This window comes from Trypanosoma cruzi, genomic scaffold (assembly GCF_000209065.1).
Source record: "Trypanosoma cruzi strain CL Brener 1047053517057 genomic scaffold, whole genome shotgun sequence".
In the NCBI taxonomy this organism is placed as follows: Eukaryota; Euglenozoa; class Kinetoplastea; order Trypanosomatida; family Trypanosomatidae; genus Trypanosoma; species Trypanosoma cruzi.
In genome coordinates, this window is record NW_001849518.1 from 22,826 (window position 1) to 47,471 (window position 24,646).

Sequence of the window (24,646 nt, forward strand, 5' to 3'; positions counted from 1 at the left end):
ATGGCGAAGGCTGGCGCTTTCTTGCTGGGACCGTCGCCGTGACGGCGTTCTGTATTTCTGATGTAACGTGCCTCTCTGTGCTGTCCGTGCTGGTTGATTCTCGCGGGATTCTTCAGAGCTGGTTGGTCACCTCCCTGTTCTTATTCCAATCCGCCTCCTTCCATTTCAATAACGTCCGGTTAGGCCTCGGTACCGCTACGGGTGCGTCGTCGACCCCGATCAGGGCATCAAGAAGGACGATGTAGTGGTCACTGCCCGGTGAAAGCTTTGCTGCCCAGTGGGTGGCGGCATGGTCCTCAGACAGGGCGGTGTCGAGTGCTGAACTGCCTCTTCGCTCGATATACCTCGTGCGCTCTCCAGTGTGGACGACCTGGAGGGCGTTCTTAATGCACCGCTGCGCGACGGTATCGCCACGGGAGTCTGAAGGGATGCTGCGATCCCAAGCCTCCGTGTGTGCGTTGGCGCCTGCGCCCATTGGGTTCGGCCCGTCCGCGCAGAACGGCCCATCCAATTCCCCCGCCGACGCGCTCTTCGCAGAGGAGGGAGGGAGGTACAGCAACAAAAACGCCGGTCTCATTCCTGCCTCTGAATGGACGGCCGCTTGCGCCACCCCAATACCGGCGGCGAGGACCGGTCCCGCTTCCGCCCGCAGCCCCTCACGTACGAGAGCGGACGCACCGCTGCCTCGACAGGTGCGAGTGGCCCCGTGGTGCCGGAAACCCGGCATGGTGAAGCTAGTGGCTTCAGGATGCGGTGCGTCGCCGCCCCACCCATCACACGATGCAACGCATTCTCGTCATCCCGCTTCATGCTCAGCGCCAGAGGTTTCGCCAGAGTGAGGCCAGCGGCGTTTCACCGCCACCCCCGCAGACAGGGGCAGGGCTCTGTTCCACATCCCCGCTCGGCAACAACATGGTGCGGGTGGCGCTGCTGACGGAACCGCCACACGCGCCACCAAAACCCCATGGTGCCGCGATGTGCCCCAGTAATACGCGGCTGGTCCGGGCGCTGGTCGATGCTGTCCGCGCCGCGCCAACAGCAATTCCATGAGGGAAAAAGCACTGGTTCTTGACTTTCCCGAGAGTGCAGGGTGCAGGACCCCGGCACCATGATGATGTGTCCCGCATTATCAGGGACTTGGGGCTCGTGTCACACCTGCCTTATGTTTTTTTTCAACCTTGCGGTGCGGGTGCTTTTGTTGGGCATATGTGTGTCCTTCAATTCCTGGCCATGCACGCCACATGCTGCAGCAGAAATCTGCCTTTTTTCCCCCTTTTTTGCTATCAGGCGGTGGTGCCAGGTAAAGATTAAAAAGGAGAAAAAATTTGAATTTGTTTGGTAATTTTCCCGGTAAAGGTAACGTGAAGGCAAGAAACGAGGGGTGGGGATGCAACATAAAAAAACGAGAGCGAAAAGGCAGAAAACGCCAGACAAAGCAGCTAAAGAGCTGCCGAAGCGGCGCTGTTAAGGGAATCGACTTCCTTTTCATCCTCTTCCTCTTCATCGTTGTTGGTGTTGCTTTCACCCTGGGATGGGGTCGAGCTGCTTTCGCTGCGCCGTCTTTCAGTCAGCCTCGTAGGGCCCTCGCTCCTTTCGCGGCTCTCAAGCGCTGGTGTCACCTCATTTGTTATCAAGCTGGAAAGTGACTCTGTGATATAGGCCGCAACGCGATGGTAGCCGGCCTCCCCTATCCACCCGTTTCTGCAGTTTCGCTGCTCTAAGGGCATGTCGGTTGCCGGCGGCACCCTCAAAAGCAGATCTCTCAAAAACGCATCGTCACTCAGATCAACAATTTGAATGGCGACGTAAAGCCTTCCATCTTGAATGAGCTCGCAGAGTTTCGCAATAAATGAACCCCGGGAAGGGCACGGCAAAACACTCAAGAGTTTTGCATCGGCATTTTCCGTCGTTTGAGCGTGTTTTTTTTCTATTTCCCTCAGAACGTCCGCGATATGAGGAACGCGGCTGATGTCACGCAGTAGTGTGCCTAGTTCCGAACGGCGATTGATCTTCAACACAATCCGCTGCAGCGAGGCTGTTTTGTGACTGGCGTAAGGGTCAAACCCAATCCTAATGCGCAATCTGCTAAAAGGGCCATTCTTAATCAAATAAGTCAGACATGACATGGCTTTTTTGTTGATGTGTCTGCGCGGGCAAATTCCAGACTGAAGAATGGCGTCCAAAAGCTCCTGCGCAATCCATACAGGACGCTCTTCCAGGAGCTTTTTCGTGGTTCGTACTTCCACGCATTCCTTCTCGGCATCCCCGCCATTCAGGCGGCGTAGAAGATCCTCCTGTGCGGGGAGCATGGGGGGTGGAATGCTAGAGTCGGTGGCCATGACGGACAAAGTAGGCATGACCTCAAAGTCCCACTCCAACGGCCCCTCCTCTTTATCGTCTCGGGTGACATCACCTCCTGGCGGCTTTGAAACCTCCAGTTGAAAGTGACCGCCGAAATCACATTCGACCTCAAACGGATTCTTCTCCGCCAGAAAATGCGCCGGCGGAAATAAAGTCCCGCTGCAGAGCGCCGGCGCAGCCGCCAAAACATCTTTTGAAAAAGGGCCGAAACAAAAGTCGGCGGGCCGAACAAGGTCTACTTCACGCGACACCACGCCCACCACCGTCGCCTTCGACTGGCTGGAGCCCTCATCCTCTTGGAGAAACATCTCCTTCACAACACGACCACTGACGGGATCCCGTAACCGCTTCACGCGCCGAGTGCGAGTCACCTCCAAAAGTACATCGTTTCTATAGAACCCTTGAAGCAAAACCTGTGGCGTAAATGAAGGGAACGACTCACGTCGCATTCTCTCCCGTTCACACATTCCTTCCTCGCCTGCAAGTCTCAAAAGAATTTGCTTGCTGTCCTTTTCTTGCATTTTATCTTCTTCCGCCTCAAAGTCCAGTGGACGCCAGCCAGAAAAGACCTCACTCGTGTAGTATTCCGACGCTGAGGCAATCGCCGCTCGGTGTTTAAACTGTTTCTTCCCAATTGCTACATTCCCCGTTGGAGTCTCCGCCGTTTCCTTTCCTGTTCCCTCCCCAAAACCAAGGAAGACCTCATCAAGGGTAGGACGTAAAAATGATGGCGGTACAAAGGCCTCCACCATTCGACGCTCCTCCTCTTTTAGCCCGTTGCCATCCGATATGGGAGACCTTCTTGTGGTCACAGGGAGACAAAAAGGGAGCTCTACCGAGACAAAGCGTCGATGCGGTGCCACGCCTGACATTGTCTCCCACACCTACTGAACAGGGGGGCGAGCAGATTCATAGATGTAACATGTATGCACACCGAGAAAGTAGCAACAAATACATATAAGTAAAAAAAAAAAAAAAAAAAAAAGGAGTCCAATAGGCAAAGCTTCAGGGGGAACACACCAAGATGCCAGTAATAAATCCGCTTCCACACATCATGCAAGAGGGAAGAAAGGTATGAAGAAAAAAAAAAAAAAAAAGAGAGAGAGAGAGACAGAAAGGAAGGCAGCATCCAACTTCTGCTTCTTCATCTTCGTCCCTCCCTTCCCCCCTTATTGTTTACCTTGTGCATTTGTTTTCTTTTAAACTTTCAGGCAACCACCGAAAGCCACCCAAAAAAAAAACAAAAAAAAAAAACATCTTCTTTCTCCTATTCTCATAATACATAATTTGGTAACATAGATGGCAAAAAACAAACAATAAAAAAAAAAAATAATAATAATAATAATCAGATGTAAAAAGGGAAAAGTGCACAGTGAAAACGGGGCAACAACAACAACAACAGCAAAAAACTGACCCACTAGATTACATTCTTTGACCCCGCAATGGAACGACGCTGCCTGTAGTGCCGGTATGCACGTTGAATTGTGCTGGCGGCCTCGTCCAAAACTTGCTGCACTTTGATCGTTCTCCTCTCTTCTCGTAGTTGCTCGGCCATATGCTGCGCCCAAATTCGTCGCCAGAAGGACTGAAGTGTGGTGGCTGCCCGATCGTAAATTTCTTCATCGAGCACTTTATGCTGCTGTTCGTACGCCATCTGCTTTCGCAATTGTTCCCATTCCCGCCGGACCAAGCTTCCACGAAAGTGTGCCTGAATGATGACGGCCGCCCGACACTCCCTCTCCGAGGACTTTTGCATCTCCCGCGACCGGTGTTGGATCCAGTAGGCTTGGATCGTTTTCGCCGCATGTGTTTCTGCTTTCTCGCGGCGCAATTTCGCCAACTGTCTTCTGGCAAGCCATTGCCGAATCCCCCTCTGAATCACTTCGGCGGCTCTGCGACGCGCATTGGAGCTCTCAAGAGAAATCTTTGCCAAGTCACGCTTTGTGGTAAACTCATACACCCAGAATAATTGTCTAACCACTTCATGCGGATCAACTGTGGTTAAATGTTCCATTTCCTCCTCCAGCGCCTTTGCGCGCTTTGCGGCACGCCGAGCATTGGCTTCACGAAGGGCCCTCCACGATCGATACGCACATTGAATGATAACCGCACTACGCTTCTCAAGAGCCTCACGATGGCGTTTGCAGCGTTCTTCTTCTTCCTTTTCTCTTCTAATTCCACGCGCGTAGACTCGCTCATAGTGGCCGCGGTACACTGCCTGTATTTTAATGGCGGCTCCATTTCGACTCAAGAAACGTTCCCTTTCCTTATCCGTTAAGAGAGTGAGAAGTTGTTTGCGTTTGCGAGCTAACAGCTGCTGCTGAGCCAAGCAAACACGAAGAGCCGTGTTGACAAGTGTCACTGTATTCTCCCACCTCTCCATGTAGTGAAGTTGGAGCGCCATTTCCTCTCTTCGTTGGTTTCGAAGTGCCTCGAGTTCCCACTTCGCCAAAAACCGGCGCCACCAAGACTGTATTACAGCCGCCTTCGCCTGACGAAGTCGGCTCAACTCGCGCAATCGGGCAGCTTCCTCCGCGGCCATCATTTTTCTCCAAAAACATTGAACCGTGAGAGCAGCCCGAGAGCGAGACATACGTTCATGGGAGCGCCGCTTCACTTCCGCATTAATATTCCGGCGGAACTTACGTGTTCGCCAGGCTTGTTGGATCTTCACAACATGCACCGCAAGCGCCTCTAACGCCTTTCTTTCGCGCTCAAGTGCCATTCGTGTCGCACGTCCACGCCAAGCCGCCTGCAAAGTTACGGCAGCCTCCTCACGTCGCATATGGGCAAGTTTCTTTTGCCTTCTTATTCGGTGGTACCTGTCAAGTCGAACGAGCTCCAGCCGCTGGAGAAACTGACGCGCGGCTCGTTGCATAACAAGAACCGCACGTGTTTCCTTCTCCAACCGTTTGGCCTCACGAAGTCGAACAAGTTCCTTGCGACACATGTATCCTCTGTAATGCTTAGAAATACACAGACTGGCTGCATGGCGTCGCCGCAACAGTTCCACAGTGTCTTTTGCCATGGCACAGCGCCATGCGCGTTGTACGACGCAGGCGGCTACCGTCCTTCGGTGGTGCTCCACGCGCATCCTGGATTCATAAAGGAGGCGGCAACGTATGCGGCACGCGAGTCGACGACCTGCATAACCACGTCCAATACGTTGAAACACTTCCGTATACAATGTGAAACGCAAAAAGGAGCTTCTCACACTTCGAACAAGCACGGTACTAATGAAACATCGTCCCCAAGCCTGCAGCAGAACTATAGACTGTGCCTGGAGAAGCGCCAGACGCTGTCGGCGGGCCAAGTAGGCGTGATATCGGGCTAACTCCTTTTCCTTTACGTACAACTTGCGATCATGGTACCACTGCTTAATCTTTAGAGCCGCAGTCTGACGGCGATTGCGTTCATGTACTTCAAGGAATCGACGACGCAAAATGCACGTCGCGTACCACCGCTGAATCTTAGTTGCACGTCGCATTCGCATTTCATGCTCAGCAAGCAAACGCTCAAACTTAATACGAGCGACACGGAGACGCCATTGGCATTGAATCTTCGTCGCTGCTCGTCTTAACTGAGCTTGATGTAGACGATGCAAAAGATCCACCTCCTTGAGACGGCGGAGTTGAACAGCAAGAAGGACGCGAGCACAGGCTTGAATGAGGATGATCCGTTTTTGGTTCGCCGCCGACCTAAGCTCCTGCTGGCGGCGGTACAACTTGTAGTAACTGAACCAAGCCCGAGCCAAAACCCCACGTACCAAGGCTTGTATTTTTGCTGCCGCCCGTTCACTTCGTAGCAGCAACTCAGACGCTTTAATTTCCTCTTTTCGTCTCAAATAGCGTTTAAATACCCATTGTATGCGCCGGGCAGCATTCATAGCTAATTGCATCTTTCTTCTCTCCTCTAAGCGTTGAGCTTCCATCAGGGCTGCGATGGTTTCTTCCTTCCATCTCAAATAGGCTCGGTACCCCCGTTGAATCCGCCGTGCGGAGTAGTACCGCCGCATCTTACGCGCGAAGTAGGCCCTCCGAATTTCTAACCGTCGAAGGAATTGCCGTACGCGTACCTGCAACACAATGGCAGCCCCCATTTCCTGCTTCTCTCGTTCGGCTTGAATTTTAGCAAGTCGTTCTTCTTCTGCGCGACGTGCGGCGATAAGCTTGACGAGATACACGCGGAATACACGTTGTATCTTTCGAGCCGCAACCACCATCCGATACAAAAGCGTACGGGCTAGGCATCCACGCCATATGCGCTGAATTTGTATGGCAGCAGAATGGCATCGGTTCAGTTTATCTGCACGCATCCCATTCACAAACTTTTCGTACAAGACTTCTGCCATTTCCGCATCATTTCGAGCTTCTTCTCTGGCAAGACGTTTTTGTTCCCGTTCCTTTGCCTTGGCGGCTGCGCTGCCTCTCCTTCCAGGGACATCCGCTCTCCGTTTTGCCTCTTCCGCCTTTGACTGCTGTAGCATAGACCTTCGCACGTGTTTCTCCATCGCTTGAGCCTCTGACCCTGTCACACTTCGCAGTGACGTAAAAACCGAGCTTCTCCTTTGTTGATCCTGCGACGCAACATTCTCAAAGACGCGGCGAGAAAATGGGTTCAAAACCCCACTTGCCGTGACGGAATCAAATGAACCAGCTGCTTTTTGAGAAAGCCTCGGCTGCAGTACAGAACTAAGGCTTAGACGTCGCTCTCCCTTAGATGCGGTGTTGGTTGTAGTCGGCGTCGAATCAGCCTCCCGAACTATTGGTGCAAGCACCGCTGGCCGTGGAAGGGGTTGCTTTCCATCGCCGCTAGGGACTCTCTGTGACTGAAACAGTGAACTTCGTTGTCCTGTAGCGGTGGGAATATCCGCATGAAATGCGATGGATACACGGGATGAGGCCACCGCACGCGGAGCCGCAGGACCAGGCACTGTGTGCGCCTGTATCGGTATGGGGGCGCTGCGGACAGATGCGGGTGTCCCCACGCTCGGCAGTGAAGAAGGAGCACCTCTACTCCAAGAATTCACGGGAGAAGCAAACGGCACGGAAACCACGGAGCGTTCCGACGCCGGGCATGATATGCGTGAATGAATGCTTTGGCTCTGTGAAGCATCATAAGCTACAGCCTCGGTGACGGGAACCAATGGCGAGATTGGAACCTTCGGTGGCTGCTGTTGCAACTGTGGCCATGACTTCTCTGGCGCTTCATGCAAATCTTTTGGAAGTGTCTGCACCAAATTCTGCTCTTCCTTTTCTTGTGGCAGCGGTTTTAAGGGTCGTGTCGGATCGGAGGGCAGCTTTTTTCTTCGTTGCGATTTTGCTTCCACTCGATCCACATGAAATGCTGTTTCCGCATGCATGCGACGCACGGCCGCCATTGCCAGTTCGACGGTGGGACAATTGGGGTCCACGAAATGCCTGCGGCTCACCTCAAGGGCGCGATTGTATGCGGCACGGGCCTTGAAATCGTCGTCATCACGACCGCGGTGCTCCAGCGAGACGCCCAAGTTGTACAAGCCGACCACCAGCATCATGGCAGACACTGGCAATTGTTCCTTGTTCTGCCGCGACATTTGCTCTTCAAGTGCTGCAATGGCGTTCTCTGCCGCGTTCACTGCTTCGTGGTGTTGGCTTAATTCATTCAGCACCGTGCAAAGGTTCAAATACGTCGACGGTGACCCACGCGAAGTGGTGTCCAGTGACACTTCAAGTTCCACAGCCTGTCGCAAGTACCCAAGTGACTCCTCTAGCCGCTGCCGCCGCTTCTCCATACAGCCGAGATTATTCAGCGTCGCTGCCCGCAGCCGCAACCTTCGGGACTCGGCACCAATAAAATAATTTGCCTCCTCCTTGCCACGCAAATCCGTCAGGAAGAGCGCCTTTCCAAGAAAAAACTCGGCTGCCAAAAACTGTTTTTCGTTGAATGCAGCCACGGCGTGGTTGTTGCAGCACAACACGAGATCCTCCGCCTGGTCCACGGTTCTACTGCGGCCACGCGGAATGAGTTCCGCTGCAATAAGAGGCGCAAGCAGCGGCGTCACGGTCGCCTCGTTGACGTGACGTAGCAGCAACGCGGACTCAGCGCACTTGACGCTCTCGACATAATTACCATGGTTATCGAGCTCAATAGACATTTGCAAAAGGAATCGGATGGCTGACACAACAGAAGACGGGTTCTCGGGGTTCACTGTGCCAATGGCACCTTGGGCGGTGAGCGACATCATCCACTCCTCAGCAGCGCTTGGTGACACCCGCACTGAGCGGTGCGTGGAAAGAGCCATCCCCCTCTTTTTTGTTGTTTGTTTTGAGATGTTAACGGCTCTTTTTTTTTTTTTTTTTCCTCCCTTCCCCACCCTTTGTGTCGCCTCTAATAAAATAAATATGTATATTTGGAGGCTTTCGCATGGGATAGAGATAAAAGTAAAAAAAAAAAAAGAAAAAAAAAAAAAAAAAAAGAAAAACAGTGGTAGTTTCAACAGATAAATGCCAGGAATAAAGAAAAGGAGAACGGTGGGGAATGTGATCGTGTTGCAAGCATGGGAGCATCATGGCACGTGAAAAAGAAGCGACAAAAAAAAACATAAATCCCGATATTTATAATGACGACAGGCCCGTGTATAATGTGCTGCACACCCGGACACTACGGGGCTCGTATCGCCCAAATTATACTGTTACTCTGCAAGCTCCTCAAGAACCTGCCGCACGGTAAGCTTGTATTCATTCGCAGAGCGCAGCATGTGTGCCGCAAGCTTGGCGAATTCCACCATGCCCTGCTCGTTCAGCTCGAGCCCATCCATGACGCGATGATATGCGTCCACATCAATCTTCTCATTCATGCGGGTTAGAATCGTTAGCACCTCATCCGACGTGAGTGCCCCGGATTCACGTGAGTCAAATACCTGAAATGCCGTTGCCAATTCCTTCTCTGAGCTAAAATCCTCCGCCTTGAGAATGTCCTTTTGCTCCAAGAATTTCTGAAACCCACTGCGCGTCACGGTGTCACGGGATGCAAAGTGATCATGGAGTAGAGTTTCCATCTCCGTTTGTGTAGAGATCATCCCGCAAGTTCGCAGTACGTAAGGAATACGTTTGGTGGGGATCCAACCGGCACGATCAGTGTCGTACAGGTCAAATATTTGCATCAAAGCCGCTTTGGGGACGGACATCCCACAGCCGGGCGGGGATGGGGTGGGAGAGCAAGTCAGAAACTACACTGTATACATTGGAGAGTGACAGAAATTGTGGTGAAGAAAGAAAGACCGTCAGCCACAGCACGGTTGGAGATCAAAAGAATAATTGGCCCTGTTCACCCCATCAGGCAGGACACACACACATTTTTTTTTCTTAAATTTATTTTTGTTTGAAATCTCTTCTCATTTCTTCTTCAAAAAACTCATCTCGTCCTCATCGTCATCATCCATGTTGTTGTCACTCAACGATGAAACCTCGGGATCGTTTGCTGCCATTTTGCCCTCATTACGCAGAGCCATCATTTCATCTTCCTCCTCATCCTCATCCTCCTCTGGCACGACGCCGTGCCGCAGAAGGGCGGCTGCCATGGTCGACGTCGCCTCCGTCTCCGTGGGAATCACCTCAACCTCCTCACCATCCGCGATAATGTCCCACATGGACCAATACTTTCCATGCGCTACGGTCAGCACTGCACTCCCCGTACCACCAGCTGGACGGCATTGCGCTCGCACGGGGAAGGGGCCATGGAGCACATGCAGACACACACCCGCGGTGTCTGTGTCCCACAGTCGGACGCTGCCATCCAGCGATGTCGAAATAACGGCGGAGGGAAGAACAGAAAAGACAGGGTTGGCAAAAAACGACACGGACGTAACGACGTCCTCGTGTCCTACCAAGATGCACGGTGCCTCTGCCGCTCCGCGTGACAAATATCGTGCGTCCCACAGGTGCACAACATTGTCAGCACCCCCAGATGCAAAACGGACTCCACAAGGCGACCATGAAACACAAGTGCAGGCGTTTAAATGACCACCATATTTTCCCGCCGTTGTAAAAGCCTGCATTCCACTTCTTACATCCCATGTTACCACACGGCCTGCCTTGTCTGTTGTGGAGAGAAGTGAGCCATCGGGATGGAAGCAGACATCAAGGGTCCCGCACGCCGCTTCATATCCATCTTGCTTCAACAGATGCCGCAGTTTCCCCGCGGGCAAAAAGGCAGCAGCATCCCAGAGACACACAGTGGAATCATCACTTGTAGAGGCAAGTAATGAGCCTGTAGGATCCACAGCAAGGCGCTGAATGCATGCACTATGCTGTTCCTCACTTCTATCTACACGCTCAAGACCAACACGACCAGAATTTTTCACGCTACTGACATTCACCACGGTGTTATTAGTCTTATTATCATCTCCATCAACAAACGATTCCCCTGTAATACGCCACACGGCAATGGTGTAGTCAAACATGGTGGTGGAAAAAACCAGGGGTACTGCCGGATGCACAGCGAGGTGCCGGACTTGTCCCCAACCGCTGTCGCAGCTAGAGACACTCACAAGCGGCTGACAAGCATCCGTATTCCAAATGGTCATGACGCCGTCAGCTGCGCCGGTGATGACGGTGTGCGGCAACATGGGCACAGCGGCGCATGATGTGAGCGGCATACAAAGAGTCCCTACAAGTGAAGATGACGCATTCCTAACATTACTGCCACTCCCATACCCCATCTTGACATTGCGGACGGACTTTGTCAGACGCATACGTCTCAATTGATTCACTGCCGCCTGATGGGTGGGTCGAACTACGGCTGAAGATGCCACAAACACTTCCTTTAGATTTGCAATACGACGTTCTGCACGTGTCATTGTCAATGGCAGCAATGCCCGGCGCCGCTCTACCAGCGCCGGTGATGCCAGCGAAAACTCCTCCTTGGTTCTCACAGAAACAAATGGGAGAGACGACGCATTATGACCCCTTCTTCCACCCTGCGAAAGAGGCAGTGATGCGGGGACCATGAGCCGTTTATTACAAATTTCCTCAAGACTTCTGTAACCGCCCTCAATCATCAGTTTGTGCAAACGGTGACGACGTTCTGCGGCTGTCTCTGCAAACACAAGAATCGGGGCTTCAAGTAAACGCAGCCCCTGTTGCACTTCATGATCTGAGGAGGGAATGACAGGGTCTATCAGCTCCATTTGCCGTGCCTTTCTTTATATGTGTGTATGTGGATAATGAATTGAAGGAAAAGTAGACGGGGAGGGGAGGGGGAGGGCGCACTTCACTCGCTACTCCAGGCAGCCCGTGAAAGTTGCAAAAAAAGAACAAAACAAAAAGAGGGAGGAAACCAATGAAATACAAAAGAAGCGCATCATACCTGACACAAACACGCCGTGTAATATGAAAAAAAAAAAAAAAAAAAAAAAAAGAAGAGCATGAATACATACATGCATAGATGTATATGTTTATATATATGTGTACAAATGGAGAGGAATAGGGTTAAGGAAGGAGAAGGAGGAGACAAAACCAAAAGAAAAGAAACAAAAATTCCACTATTTCATACTATCCTTCAAGGGCTTTTGTTAGTCAAAGATGAAATATCTGCACTTCTCCCAAACACCATCAACGCCATCAGAAACCATACATGTAAAAAGAGCATGTAAAACGCAGCGATAAGGCGAAGAACAGGTTGCCGTCGCAGGAGTCGACCAAAGCGAATGGCAATGTTGTCCACTGTGGCTATCAAATCCACTACTAACATCGTCAACCTACCTGTGGACGTCAGACGTCGGAAAGAAATCGGACGAAAATCCGCCGCGTCCCGCGTCAGCTGCTGCGAATTTGTAATGTTTACACGTGTGGTACGCTCCTCCTCAAGCCGAAGTGTCGCACGCTCGCAACGTCGCCGCCACTCCGCCGCATCTCGCATGGCCGCCTCCAATGCATTCTGCTTCTCGAGAAGCTGACGAGAGAGAAGCAAATTGTCGCGCGAACCAGCATCATCGCCACGGAATGAAATAAGGGCACCGGCTGCAGTGAAGCTTCCACCATTTTTCTCTACTGCTGCCCGCAGCTCATTTAACTCCCGCTGCCGTCCCTGCAGCAACGCCTTGCTTCGCTGGTGTGCCGTCACTTCACTCTCAAGAGCCTCCTGTGCACCACGCAAGTCCAACTGCATAAATTCCAACTGTTGTGCGACCGCAATTCGTTGTTCGTGTGCCGCGTCCACTTCGCGACGACCAGCCGCAATCTGCGCTTCGAGTCGCTCTTGCTCTCGCCTCAAGGAAGCAATCGTGCCTGCTAACTCCTCCTCACGCTGCCGTGCTGCCACGTCTTTACTATTTTGATAATTGTCCATTTCGGCACTACCTGGCGCATGTTTTCTCCTTTCCTGCAGCTCAATACGGCGACAAAGCTCCTCGTACTCTCGTTGTTTGTCCTCCAGTAATCGGCGAGACTTTGACTTGTGCTCGTCAAAGCGGGCCCTGACGGCGCGCAGTGACTCCTCCAACTGATGCACCTGTAGCGAACGTTGCAGCAGTTCTTGTCGTGCGGCCTCCGCCGTTGCCTGTTGACGCCGAACTTGTTGTGCAAGAACATCGATCTCTTCGTCTTTTCGCCTCAGGAGCGAAGACTCAAGATCTCGTTGAATCATTAGCGCCGCTGCTGCTGCCGTCGCTCCCTCCTCAACGTGATTCCACTTCCCCTGTAAGAAACCGCCTTCGTCCTCCGCTGAAACCGCGGCCGCCGTTGATTTTTTTGATGGCGCCATGCCGCCATTATTTTTGCTGCCGTGCGTCTCCGTGGGTTGGGCTGGAAACGGCGGTAAAGACACTTGGCTCCCCAACGCATGTGGTGCAGGATCATCCCCCGCTGCATACATGCCGTTTGTCGATCTCCCCTCATTGCCTTCTTCTTTTTCGTCCGATTTTTCCATCTCCACCTCCAGCGATGTCGCTTCCTCCCCCACCGCCTGCTGCCGCGCAAGTTGCTCTGCCCGTTCGTCAACGGCCTCAAGAAAGGCTGTCATACCACGAAGCATGTCTCCAGGAGCAGCTGGCCTACACCTCCTCCTAGAAACAATGCAAATAATTTCTCTGTGCAAAAACTCACTGTGCACATACGACTGTACCGCAGTCAGTGGTTGGCCACTGGCAGTCATCACCAAAATACAGTGAAGCCACAAAAACAAGAAAAACAAACAAACAAACAAACAAAAAGTAGTCACAAACTCGTCAGAAAACAATAAGAGCCAATTTTTCCCACAAATCTTTTGGGAGGCGTAAGAGAGCAGTCAAAAAAGTACACTGAATGCATGTCCAAGAAAAAAGCACCAAACAAACAAACAAACAAACAAACAAACAAAGAGACAAAAACAACAACAAAACACACACGCGAAGAAAAACCACAACCAACAAGTGAAACAATATATATATATATATATATATATATGCCTTATCTTTCAGCGGCTGCCGTCTCGTTGTCTCTCAGACCCTCCTTTTTTTTCGGTTTTTATCGTTGATTCTTCTTCTTCTTCCTCCACTTCTTCTTTCAATCCGGTGTCGGTGTGATCCAACAGCGGGGCGTAGCCCTCTGCCTCCGGATTATGCATGTCGTCATAATAATCTGCTGCCCCGTCACCATCATCACAATCAGCCATGGATCCTGCTGCTACCGTCGTGTTTTTGTGGGCGGATTCACGAATGACTGACGCAAACGGTGCTTCGCCTGGACCGTCCAGCGCGTCTCGAATCAACTGATGAATATCTGCAAGCACGTCTTCAGGACCCGCTTCCTCTTCTTCTTCTTCTTCTTCTTCAGATTTCTTCAGCCTCTCTTCCTGTAGCTGCGTCCTTTTCTTGTCGATAATCTCCTGGATCTTAAGAAAATACCCCATGGCATGCTCGTAGGCGTGCTGCAAATTTGCAATGGCGCAGCAGAGATCTGCAAATTCAAGCGTCGCCTCACAGCTCGGATTGCCACGTCTCTGTGCAGCGGTGATATGCATCTTATCAAAGCCACTGAGTTTCTCAGAAATCGCGATGCGCGCGGCCTCCTTCATGATCTCTGCCTGCAGCACGGGGTCTTCAAGAGTTTCCAGCGCCTGTAGGTGCAGCGGTAACGTCACGGTGCCTGAAACATTTATTGTCACGTCCGTCTTTGGGCCCAAACCGCCTCCCTCCATCTCCTTTCACACTCCGTGGAGATATTTTGTTGCACACGAACACACAAACAAAAAGACAGACAGACAGAGAGACAGACAGAGAGAGAGAGAGAGAAAAAAAAAAAAAAAAAAAAGGAGGTTTCAAGCATACATGTCAACAGATCTCCGAAATAATAAGAAGTAATAACAACAACAAATAAATAACAAATAAATAAATAACAGAGAAGGGCGGTTGCCGCGAGGGAGGTGGCGAGCGTCAACTACAACTAATAGACGGTGGAGGGGGATATATAAAGGAGGTGAAGGGGGGACGATATAAATAAACGATAAAAACACACCCACACCCACAGTACCCACAACAACAAATAACAACAATTACAGGTGTCTTCTAATAATAAAATCCCCTCCCCTTTCCCCACTCCCCCCCCCCCAAAAAAAAAAAATAAAAAATAAAAAATAAATAATAAATAAATAACCACAAGCAAACAACAACAACAAAAGGAGACGTACAGACATGGGAGTTAGAAATTAAAAAATAGTAAAATAAATAAATAAAAAGGGGTGGGATAAAAAAAAAAAAAAAAGGCGTACAGATTAAAAATAAAAGTAAAGATATATTAAAAAATAAATAAATAACAATAACTTCTCTCTCTGTATGTATGTATGTGTGAGTTTTAAAGAAACAAAAAAACAAACACACACACACACAAAAGCGTGTATTTCCATTTTCTTTTTCTTCCCAATTCAGTATTCTTCCTTTAATCCCCTTTTTATATCTTTCCTTTCCCACACAATGTGACCTGTAAGACTACTGATCAAGTAGTGTCTCCATGTAACGCACCCCGCGAAAGCGGAACGTACAGCCGTACATCGACTCGTGTCGTGGAATCTCACCCTTTAGGTGCTCCGTCAGCCGTAACAGTTCCTTCCGTAACTCCTCCGCATGTGCGTCACCACCCAAACTCCCACTATTGCTCTTGTTGTTATTGAATGAACTCTTCTCTATTTCCTTCAGTCGATGCATAAGAAACTCTCGCCGCGTCACGACCTCTAGAAGGGGTAGCTGAAGCTCCAGACGCCGTGTTTCCTTCTGTATCTCCAACGCACGCTGTGGCGGTGGCAACTGAGACCAGCGACGCAATGTCTGCTGCTGCTCCGCCTCTGGTAACTCCATCACGCACCACAGCTGATGCAGCTTCTCGTCATGCAGACCAAAAAACGCGTCCGCGCGATTGTTGCCATTCGACCCACCGTACGGGGTGCGCGGGGTCGCACGCAGGCACGACTGCAGGAACGACTCATCTCCCCCACGTTGGTAATGTTGGAGTTGTTGCATCGAGGCAACTGGCGTCCCTTCTTGTGGCACCGCGTAACGCCCCACTGTTGGCGTGGGCGTGACATATGGCGAGGAAGTGTCAGTGTAATGACGTCGCCTCTCTTCGCGTGTTGTGAGTTCTTTGAGTAATCGCTGCTCCTCCTCGCCGAGGGCACGTCGTACCAATTCCTCACGTTCTGCGCGAAGAGCATCATGCATCTCCTTGTAAACATTTTCATACTTCAATTGCAACTCCCGCAACGCCTTCAACTTCTGCTCCTCGTGTGTGATGCGCAGCGCATCCATCTGAGCGTGCGCCTCACGGAGTTGATCCCCCAACGTGGCGCAGCGCTTCTGTTCCTCCTCCACCACACTGAAGAATGCCTGCAATTTATTTTCACACTCCATGCGTGTCTGCTCCGCGGTCTCACGTGCACGACCTTCCGTCTGGGCAAAATGCGTCGAAAGCATCTCATCCATTTCACTTCGCAACGCCGCAAGATTGTCCATGTAAAGGCGCTCCATATTTTGTGCCTTCTCCTCGCGCGCCTGCTGTTCCGCTCTTATTCGCCCCATTTGTTCTTCCATGAACGCAACGCAATTGGCCTCCATCTCCTCACGCAGCGTAGCTCGTTTCTCTTCCACACGCTGCTCCACATCCATGTCCAACGTGAGGTGCTCGCGGAGTCGCAGTTCCATCGCCTTATGCATGGCACCCAAACTCTCTTCATACTTCTGTCGCAATGCCGTTTCCTGCTCCTGTAGCTGAGCTAGGTGCCGCTGCTGAAGTTCCGCGACTCGCTTCATGTATTCCTCCTGATTACGCTGTGAATCCATCTTCACATTGCGCACCATACCGTCAAACTCATCTTGTATCGCCTGCACACGTTCATTTGTCCAATCGTGTTGCTCACGGCTTTGCTTCTCCACACGTTCCAATAACCGCCGGAGCTCTAATTCAAAGGCCGCCTCACGCTCTCGCAGCACAGTCTCCGTGCGCTGTTTCGCCTCCGCAAGATGACGCTCATGTTGTTTGCGCAACTCCACCACAATATCTTCATGATACTGCCTTTCTGCCTTCATTGCAGACTCATGCTTGTCTGTCAACACGTCTTCTAGCTGCCGTAGCTGCTCAACAAGCCTCTGTTGATCTGCCTGCAAATCCGCTCTTTGTCTTTCCAACTCCTTTCGCCACCGCTGCCGTTCTTCCTCCAGCATCACCTCGTGCCCACGTCGCATCTGTTGTATCTCCGACCGGTGTACTTCTTCCATAGACCATGTTTTTTGCAGCCATTCTGTCTTGAAACTCTCCCACTGCTGCTGCTGCTCCTGGGAGCGTTTCCATGTGGCCTCTGCAAGGACGCTCTGTTGTTCCTCCAACATCTGCGTGGCGTGTTGGAGCACACTCTTTTCATCGCTCTCCTGTCTCGCCTGTATCGTTTCATAAAGGGCCCGTTCACGCTCTTCCATGGCTGCTTGCTCCATTCGGATTCTCTCTTCCGCCTGCGTCCGCACACGTGCGGCATCGGCGGCCCTGAATGATTCCATGCGTTCCATGTAGGCCAACATTGCTTTATTTAAGACATCCAACTCTTCTCCACGTGCCTGCAACCAACTGGTTTCACATTGCTCCTGGTATGAAAGCATCATTTCCACGACAGCAGAAAGATGTTGTTGCATTTCAGCTTTGGCCTTCGCAAACCGCTCCGCGTATTTCCCAGTAATCTCCTCATGCAGCGTCGTGCGTTGCACCTCCCAGCGCTGTTGCTCATCGTATAACTCGGAAAACTTCTTGTCGTACGCCGTCTGCAAAGCTTCACGTTCCTGTCGAATGTAATCCATTGCGCTCTGTTGTGCCTCATCCGTTTTCCGTAAAAACTCCTCCTGCACTTCCTCCTCACGCCGCCGTACATCTGCCATAGACTGAGAAATACGCTCCTCGAGAAGGCGTATTCTTTCCTGAAATGCCTTTTCCTGCTCATTGAACACGGCGACACATCGTTCATTTGCCTCTTTTTGGGCCTGTGCAATGGCGGCATCACTGCGTTCCCTCTCACCCTTCTGCTGCTGCAAAAATGCCTGATAAAGTGCATCACGTTCCGCCCGATGAGTTTCGGCTAATGCCTTCTCCTTTTCCTCCATATCCTGCAAAAAGACATCACGCGTCTTGGCGAGTTGTTTCAGCTGCTCCGCCTCCCATGACGCTCTTTGGGCCCGTTCCTCGTCCATGCGTTTCCCCCACGCGGCGTTAAGTTCATCCTGCTCCTGCGCCATTCGCCGATCATACTGCTGCTTCAACGCAACGCATTTCTCCTCCCACTCCTTCACAGAAGCCACCATCTTCTCGTATTCTTGCCTGGAAACACGGGGCCCGGAAGCCGCATCGTCGGTAGTACCCAGCGCCTCATCGAGTAATTTGTCATATCGCTGTCGCATCTCTTCAAGCTTTTCATGCCACAAAACGTCTTGTTCCCGCCTCGCGCGTCCAACGGCGCCTTCCTTTTCTGCAGCAATCAGTTCCGACTCCTGCGTGAGTCGTTCGATGCGAGCCGACATGTTCTCATTATCATGGCGCAGCATTTGCACCACCTCCATATGGCGTTCCAACCCCTGCATGGCCTCCTCCACACGACCGCTCCAACGCAGCTCTGCGGCCTCTTCCACCTGCACCACGCGCTGTTCATACGAAGTAAGGAGAGCACCTTCTCGTTCTGCCTGCTCGTTACGCATGCGGTCAATAGTGTTTTGATACTCTTTGCTCAGCCGCTGCACATCTGTCGTGTACTTTGCACGCTCCTTCTCAAGCATAGATAACCATTGCTTCTCAACTTCTTTGCGTACCTCCAGACCTTTGGCCAGCGCAGCTTCATCTGCCCTCTGCTTTGCTTCTTGTAGAAGTCGTGCCATCTCTGCTTCCTTCGCCGCCGTTTGGATATGTAAGTCCCTCATTTTGTTCTGCATATCCCCCACCATCGCTGCACACTCCTGCTTCATCTCTTGCATCTTCTCGTTCATTCTGGCAATCTGTTCCTCATGATCCCGCTGCAGGTCCTCTCGCCTTGTGATAAGATCTTTCATGGCCTCTGTCTGCTGTTCCTGGTGTTCACGCACAAGCTGTTCACGCAACTGCGACAGATCCCGCATCGCGTCCTCAAGGGCTTGAACATGCAATTTTTCATGTTCCTTTATAGACAGCTGCTCGGCAGCGACAATCTTTTTACGTTCCTCTTGCAAGACCTTTACCCAACCACGCTCTCTTTCTGCAATTTTCTCATCATACATTTTACAACGGTCATAAAATTCCTTCTCCAGGATTTCCTTGTATTCCTCCTTGAAAATATCGGCATGACGCATGACTTCCCTTTCCATCTCCAGTCGTAATTCGCTGTGGTTACAAAGGGCATGCGTTGTCTTTTCGAGCAACGTGCGGCTGATACCCTCCACGTCATGTTCGTGCTCCGCTAGCACCTGTCGCGTTTTTTCCATCATGTCCACTTCAAATGCTGCCTTTTTTTCCTCAAATTCCCGTGAACGACGGATCCATTCCTTTTCAAACATTTCCATGTGTTGCGAGAGGCGCGCAATACTGTTTTCCTCGCTACTACGCACCACGGCCTCGTACTCCGACATGACTTGCATGGCGCGGGCAATGATATCACCTTCCTGACCACGTTTTGAAGTCTCGCTGCGCAGCTGCGATGTTCTCAGGTTTAAAAGCTCTCGTTTTTCCTGCTGATAGCGGCGCTCCGCCTCCTGCAGCAAAAGGCGTGTTTCTTTCAGCTGTTGCTGAAGCCGCTCGTACTCCTCCATTGAAACCAGACGTCCCCCTGGACTTTCCTTCAGCCCTTCCTCCTGCCGTGAGTGTTCATTCGTTAGACGCTCCACCTGCGCCTTCTCCCGCCTTAATTCTTCCAGCAGTCGTGTCTCTCGCTCCTGCGCCCGGCCACGCTCCTCCAGTAGTTTATACTCATACTCCGCCACAATCCTCGCAACACGCTGCTCTGTCTCCCGACTGTAGCCCATGCCATTGCTGTAAGGGCCTGCTGGCGTTGCGGATACATCATCTCCCGCCTCATTAACGAGGCGACGGTACGGATCACCGTTGCTGCTGCCGCTGCCGCTGCCGCCATTGCCACCCCACACGGTTGGTCTCTGCGACGCCATTCGCGCGGCGACAAGTGCTTGATTGGAGAAGAGTGAAATTTTTGTAAAACTCCGTGCGTGCGTGCGCTGCACAGTACCTATGCTCACTATTTGTGTGCCCCTCCACACCCCTGCGTCCTCCATGTGCAGAAAGAGAAGAGATGCCAGGACAAACCCCAAAAAGATATACAGTGAGCAAAGGACTGCCTCAACTTCACAAATCGATGCGCGTGACCCAAATCACATGCAGCAGAAGAAATGGCAACAGGGGCATCCATAGCAGGACAATGGCAGCCGGTGAAAGGAGCCACCGTAAAGCACAAATAATAATAATAATAACAACAACAATAAAATAGAAACGAAGTAGCAATGAGGCAGATATTAATTCCTGCTTCCTCATCGTGGCGATAGTTTTGCTGGAGTCTCCCCTCCTCTCCTCACAGATACAAAAGCCAAAAAAAAAAAAAAAAAAAAAAAAAAAGGAAACGACAAACATGCAACAATCGTGCCGACTTCAATAGACAATGGAGAGTCCAATTACGATTTCCCAATATACACTAATGTAAAGTACTGAGAAAACAATGGAGATGCAGAAGGCGCCATAAAACCCCCCCACCTCCCGCGTTCCCCCTTCACAAACTCCTTTTTTTTTTGTTGTTGTTGATGGCGTGTCCTTTCAACATGTCGTTTACTTAACGGCTCAGGGTATTTGCTAGTCGATATGCACAAATCGCATCAAATACATGCCGCTGGACGAGAAAGCGTTGTACACAGGCCTTAAAAGCCCTTGTGCGGGTAACTCACTCAACCCCACTATATGTGTGTGTGTTTGTGTGGACATCACACAATGAGAGAAATTTGCGTGTAGCCATACTCCTTCCCCTTCAAGAATATACGCATGACAACAAAATCAACATGCAATGATGCATTTGGAAAAAAAAAAAAAAAAAAAAAAAAAGGGAAAGACTGTAATTACCGGACATGTTTATCAAACACAATTCAAGCCTTTCCATTCCATTCATACGCGCTCACTACAAACACAGAAGGGAAGTATTTTGATAAAAGTCATAATAGGAAGCATTGATATTCAAGAGCCACACACACACACACACACACATACACATACACATAGAGATTAACTACATATATATAAATATATAAATAAATAAATAAAAAGTAACTGTATATTGCAGAAATATAAAAAAATGGCAAAAGACAAAATCAGAAACCAACAGCAGCAAAAAAAAAAAAAAAAAAAAAAAAAAAACGGCTCATAGAAGCAGATGCATACAAAAATAATTGAATCCCGCCGCTGATACCATTGTGTATGTGTCTTTATTTAAAAAACAGAACACCCACACCCACAAAAAAAAAAAAAAAAAAAAAAAAAAAAAAAAGGAAAAAAAAACAGCAACGACAAGAAAAAACAAACAATAACTAATAAAAACGTAAAAAAGAAAAGAAAACGCGCGCACACACACACAAAAAAAAAGCCTTAAAAAAACACGCCCCACTCTCCTCAAATCCGATGAAACACACCTACACTGTGAGAAAGACACGGCGAGAAATCAAGTACACTATATATAGAGAGAGACATATAAATTTATGTATGTATTTATGTACGTATGCCCTCTGATTCTTTATTTCATGTTGGTTTTTATCCTCCTTCTGTCATATTGCAGATTACTACACGCCATCTTCCTTACAGGACCCGCTAAGTGGTACAAGCGAGCTCTCCCTTCCAACTGACGAAAGCAACCACGAAGAAGCCTTTTCCCCGACGGGGTGTAACACACTTTGCCCTGTTAGCGCCATGACAAGCCGTACAAATTCATTTACATGAAATTCGTAGTTGTCATCCACCGGTATGCCAAGGAGACACAGGGCATTTACCACCTCCGCCTTGCTTACGGGGATGCCTAGGCCACGCCAGAGACCCTCCTCTACGCACACTGCCAGTGACACTCCATGCATAAGTGGCGACAACTCGGCAGCCGGTTGACCGTCGTTAGCTGCGGCGCAGCGTGCGGACTTTGTCTGTGTCACACTTGGATATGTCTGTGTTAGCGAAAGAATTTGGTGCGGCGTTGTGGCGAGATTATTTCCCGCATTGTTTACAAATGTGTTGCCACTCGTTCTACATTGGCTCTTGGTGGCCGCACGGGTCAATCTGCTCGTGGCGCTCCCACTCGAGGAGCTTGTGCGCCGTGGTTCATCCCCTGTTTTTTTTTTCTGTTGTTGTTGTTGTTGTTGTTGTTGTTCGTGTTGTTGAGCCACGCCATCTGCAGGGCACTCCTTCCGCACAACCGACTCCAAGATGGAATAGAAAGTGCCCCGGATAACTTCGGCTGGATATCGACCTTGAATCATAAAGGCCATACGAGCGAGAAAGGCCTCAAAGTACACTCGGTCCCGTAAATCGGCATCCGCTGCACGTGAGGACACGGCGGATGCAGCCGTGAGTATGGTTGTTGCGTCTTGACTTGTTTCCTCCTCCGTCGAGAACACACTGGAACCGTAGCGCATTGTACTAATCCTCTTCACATCGTCAAATAATTCTGCAATAAGCGGGATTTCTGGAATAGGAATATTGACACATTGCAGTATCTCTGAAAGCATCTCAAGGTCCACCAACTGCGTTTCGACCCCAACACATTCTGCCTTGGCACTACGAAACTCCTGTAAAAAGTCTTGCATGTCTACGGAAGCCAAACTGAACGCTGAGAGATCACTTCGGGTACTGTCATCGCGATCAAGAACCGTCGTACATGTGCTGCTGTACGTCGTCTCGGGCCCGCCGCCTGTCCCCAATCGAAAGCCTGTTGTTCCATAAGGAGTATCATTGCGACTACTGCGTACGGAAGTCCACGGTGCTAACAGGGCGGAAGAAGGCCGCATCATGCATATATTTGTTCTTGTGCTACAAAGACTTGTTATCGGTGTTTGTGTGTGCGGTTCAGCCGAAGGGATTGCCAAGACATTGGGGGAGCTGGATGGAAATGTCCCTGCCTCCAGATCCACTTGCGCCGGTGTGTCATTTGCAGACACCAGCCCGACAAATGTTGACGGTAGCCGTGGCGTTTCTGTTTCTTCAATCGGCGTCCCTTCTTCTGTGTGTCGTTCCACCACGCCTCCACTTTTCACTTCCTGTGCCACAGGATCTCTGGCCGCCAGCTGTTTATTATCCCGTCGCTCCTCCGTTGTCACCTCACTTTGCACTGGGGCGGACTCTGACGGTTGCTGTTTTTCATTTCTACTTCTATTGAGACTGTTGAAATCAGCCGTCTCTATAAGGCAATCTTTACCAGCGGATTTTACACCGTTGGCACGCAGGTGCTCCACGATGTAATGCAGAGGATCTTCGGGCCGCTCACTAAGTACATTGCTGAAGATGTCCTCAAGTTTACTATGCACGTGGTGGCGCAGTAGGTAGCGGTACGTGTCACCCACCTCGCTTCGCTGGGATGCATTTTGCTGCTGTTGTTGAGTTGATTGACGTTGTTGTTGAATTGCTTGATGTTGTTGGTGCTGCTGTTCGCCTGCCTGACGTTGTGGCTGCGGCAGGTGCCCAAGGGAGCGCTGATGTACGCCGAGAGAACCTTCACGAGCAGTGGCACCACTAGACATCAAAAGAAAAGAAAAAAAAAAAAAAGAAAAGAAAAAAAAAAGAAAAAGAATCCTTCTTTCTTTTTTCCCCCTCCTTTTTTTTTTGGTTCCCTTTATTATTATTATTATTCGTAAATAATACTATTATTATTTTGTTTTTGTTTTTTTTTTACCTCTTTGCCTTAACTTTAAAAAAAAAAAATTTCCTTTCTTTTATTCCTTGTGTTCTCTTCTTGTTGCTGCAGTAAAAACCACCTGCCCACACATGCAATCAGACAAAAGGAGACACAAAGAAAGAAAGAGAGAGAGGGAGAGAGAAGGTGTGTGTCTCTGTGCGTTGTGGGCATTTATTTTTATTTATACGTACACTGAAGTAAAATACAGAAGGGCTTATGCCAATTTAGTGCAATTTAAACTTATCGCTTTTCCCCCCTCCATCAGGACTCCAAAGAACTAACACTCATCCACGTTGGTGTACAAATCCACAGACATGAGGCGGTGCATGTTTTTTTTTTTTTTTTTTATTTCCGAATGTGCACTTCCATAAAGCGGATAGGCTCCGTCACACCCGACGTCATCGTAAACTCGTGAATGTACTTCCATACAGTCGGGAATTCCCTTTTCAAGGCAAAAATAAAGCACTTCGCATTCTCGCACACATCCCCGGCCGTCATGCCAGCGTGGCCAACACGAAATGTCAACAGCCCCATGTTCTTTACACGCACTACGCCACCCAAGACACCCTGTGAAAGCCGAAATGTGAGACTCGCACGGTCTTCAAGGTTACGCAAGGGGGTAATGCATTTGCGCGACGTCTTTGGCAACGCCGGTACGTGCGTCGTCGTCGTTGTCGTCAAAGGCTCTGCCAATTTCGCTCCCTTTCGTTTACCCACGCCAACTTTCTTCTCCGTTTGGGCTGTTGGCCCTGGTGCGGAGGATGAGACGACATCTCTTTCCCGCGCTGTCGCCGGCAAGGACGCAGTGACTGCGGCAAGAATACATGGTGGCAACTTGGACACAATCCTTTCATCCACAACAAAATGAGAAAACGTCTTTGAAACAAGTGCTGCCCGACGCACGGCCTCC

At 50.3% G+C, this 24,646-nt stretch overlaps 9 protein-coding genes across 9 annotated transcripts, besides 32 other annotated features; all 9 read right to left on the reverse strand.

Annotated features, from left to right (window-relative positions):
- Positions 1-22,714: a sequence feature (heterozygous, Esmeraldo-like haplotype).
- Positions 1,440-3,233, reverse strand: Tc00.1047053511131.20 (hypothetical protein, conserved; the record flags this gene model as incomplete). Its single annotated transcript, XM_806168.1, has 1 exon — positions 1,440-3,233. One exon carries the CDS (start codon positions 3,231-3,233, stop codon positions 1,440-1,442), a length of 1,794 nt encoding a protein of 597 aa, XP_811261.1.
- Positions 3,325-3,346: a microsatellite.
- Positions 3,421-3,483: a sequence feature (GA-rich).
- Positions 3,677-3,707: a sequence feature (AT_rich).
- Tc00.1047053511131.30 (hypothetical protein, conserved) lies at positions 3,779-8,644 on the reverse strand (the record flags this gene model as incomplete). The annotated part of the gene is made up of 1 exon (XM_806169.1): positions 3,779-8,644. One exon carries the CDS (start codon positions 8,642-8,644, stop codon positions 3,779-3,781), a length of 4,866 nt encoding a protein of 1,621 aa, XP_811262.1.
- Positions 8,786-8,824: a microsatellite.
- Positions 9,035-9,529, reverse strand: Tc00.1047053511131.40 (uncharacterized protein; the record flags this gene model as incomplete). The annotated part of the gene is made up of 1 exon (XM_806170.1): positions 9,035-9,529. The coding sequence occupies one exon, from the start codon at positions 9,527-9,529 to the stop codon at positions 9,035-9,037; it is 495 nt and encodes a 164-aa protein (XP_811263.1).
- On the reverse strand, positions 9,737-11,530 carry Tc00.1047053511131.50 (hypothetical protein, conserved; the record flags this gene model as incomplete). The annotated part of the gene is made up of 1 exon (XM_806171.1): positions 9,737-11,530. One exon carries the CDS (start codon positions 11,528-11,530, stop codon positions 9,737-9,739), a length of 1,794 nt encoding a protein of 597 aa, XP_811264.1.
- Positions 11,736-11,763: a microsatellite.
- Positions 11,768-11,812: a microsatellite.
- Positions 11,902-13,494, reverse strand: Tc00.1047053511131.60 (hypothetical protein, conserved; the record flags this gene model as incomplete). The annotated part of the gene is made up of 1 exon (XM_806172.1): positions 11,902-13,494. One exon carries the CDS (start codon positions 13,492-13,494, stop codon positions 11,902-11,904), a length of 1,593 nt encoding a protein of 530 aa, XP_811265.1.
- Positions 13,528-13,550: a microsatellite.
- Positions 13,667-13,706: a microsatellite.
- Positions 13,759-13,784: a microsatellite.
- Positions 13,795-14,517, reverse strand: Tc00.1047053511131.70 (hypothetical protein, conserved; the record flags this gene model as incomplete). Its single annotated transcript, XM_806173.1, has 1 exon — positions 13,795-14,517. One exon carries the CDS (start codon positions 14,515-14,517, stop codon positions 13,795-13,797), a length of 723 nt encoding a protein of 240 aa, XP_811266.1.
- Positions 13,855-13,883: a microsatellite.
- Positions 14,124-14,151: a microsatellite.
- Positions 14,557-14,609: a microsatellite.
- Positions 14,611-14,630: a microsatellite.
- Positions 14,929-14,971: a microsatellite.
- Positions 15,019-15,138: a sequence feature (A-rich).
- Positions 15,305-20,098, reverse strand: Tc00.1047053511131.80 (hypothetical protein, conserved; the record flags this gene model as incomplete). Its single annotated transcript, XM_806174.1, has 1 exon — positions 15,305-20,098. The coding sequence occupies one exon, from the start codon at positions 20,096-20,098 to the stop codon at positions 15,305-15,307; it is 4,794 nt and encodes a 1,597-aa protein (XP_811267.1).
- Positions 20,277-20,305: a microsatellite.
- Positions 20,409-20,440: a microsatellite.
- Positions 20,888-20,912: a microsatellite.
- Positions 21,050-21,083: a microsatellite.
- Positions 21,100-21,128: a microsatellite.
- Positions 21,194-21,221: a microsatellite.
- Positions 21,320-21,362: a microsatellite.
- Tc00.1047053511131.89 (hypothetical protein, conserved) lies at positions 21,641-23,581 on the reverse strand (the record flags this gene model as incomplete). Its single annotated transcript, XM_806175.1, has 1 exon — positions 21,641-23,581. One exon carries the CDS (start codon positions 23,579-23,581, stop codon positions 21,641-21,643), a length of 1,941 nt encoding a protein of 646 aa, XP_811268.1.
- Positions 22,188-22,225: a microsatellite.
- Positions 22,715-22,789: a sequence feature (haploid, non-Esmeraldo-like haplotype).
- Positions 22,790-23,180: a sequence feature (areas merged during assembly that could not be assigned to a particular haplotype. This can correspond to areas where the two haplotypes were merged or to regions with more than two copies in the genome that were merged during assembly.).
- Positions 23,181-24,646: a sequence feature (heterozygous, Esmeraldo-like haplotype).
- Positions 23,426-23,490: a microsatellite.
- Positions 23,583-23,631: a microsatellite.
- Positions 23,674-23,729: a microsatellite.
- Positions 23,852-23,878: a microsatellite.
- Positions 24,066-24,087: a sequence feature (AT_rich).
- On the reverse strand, positions 24,082-24,646 carry Tc00.1047053511131.98 (hypothetical protein, conserved; the record flags this gene model as incomplete). The annotated part of the gene is made up of 1 exon (XM_806176.1): positions 24,082-24,646. A coding segment is annotated over one exon (565 nt), but the record flags the coding sequence as incomplete, so codon positions are not given.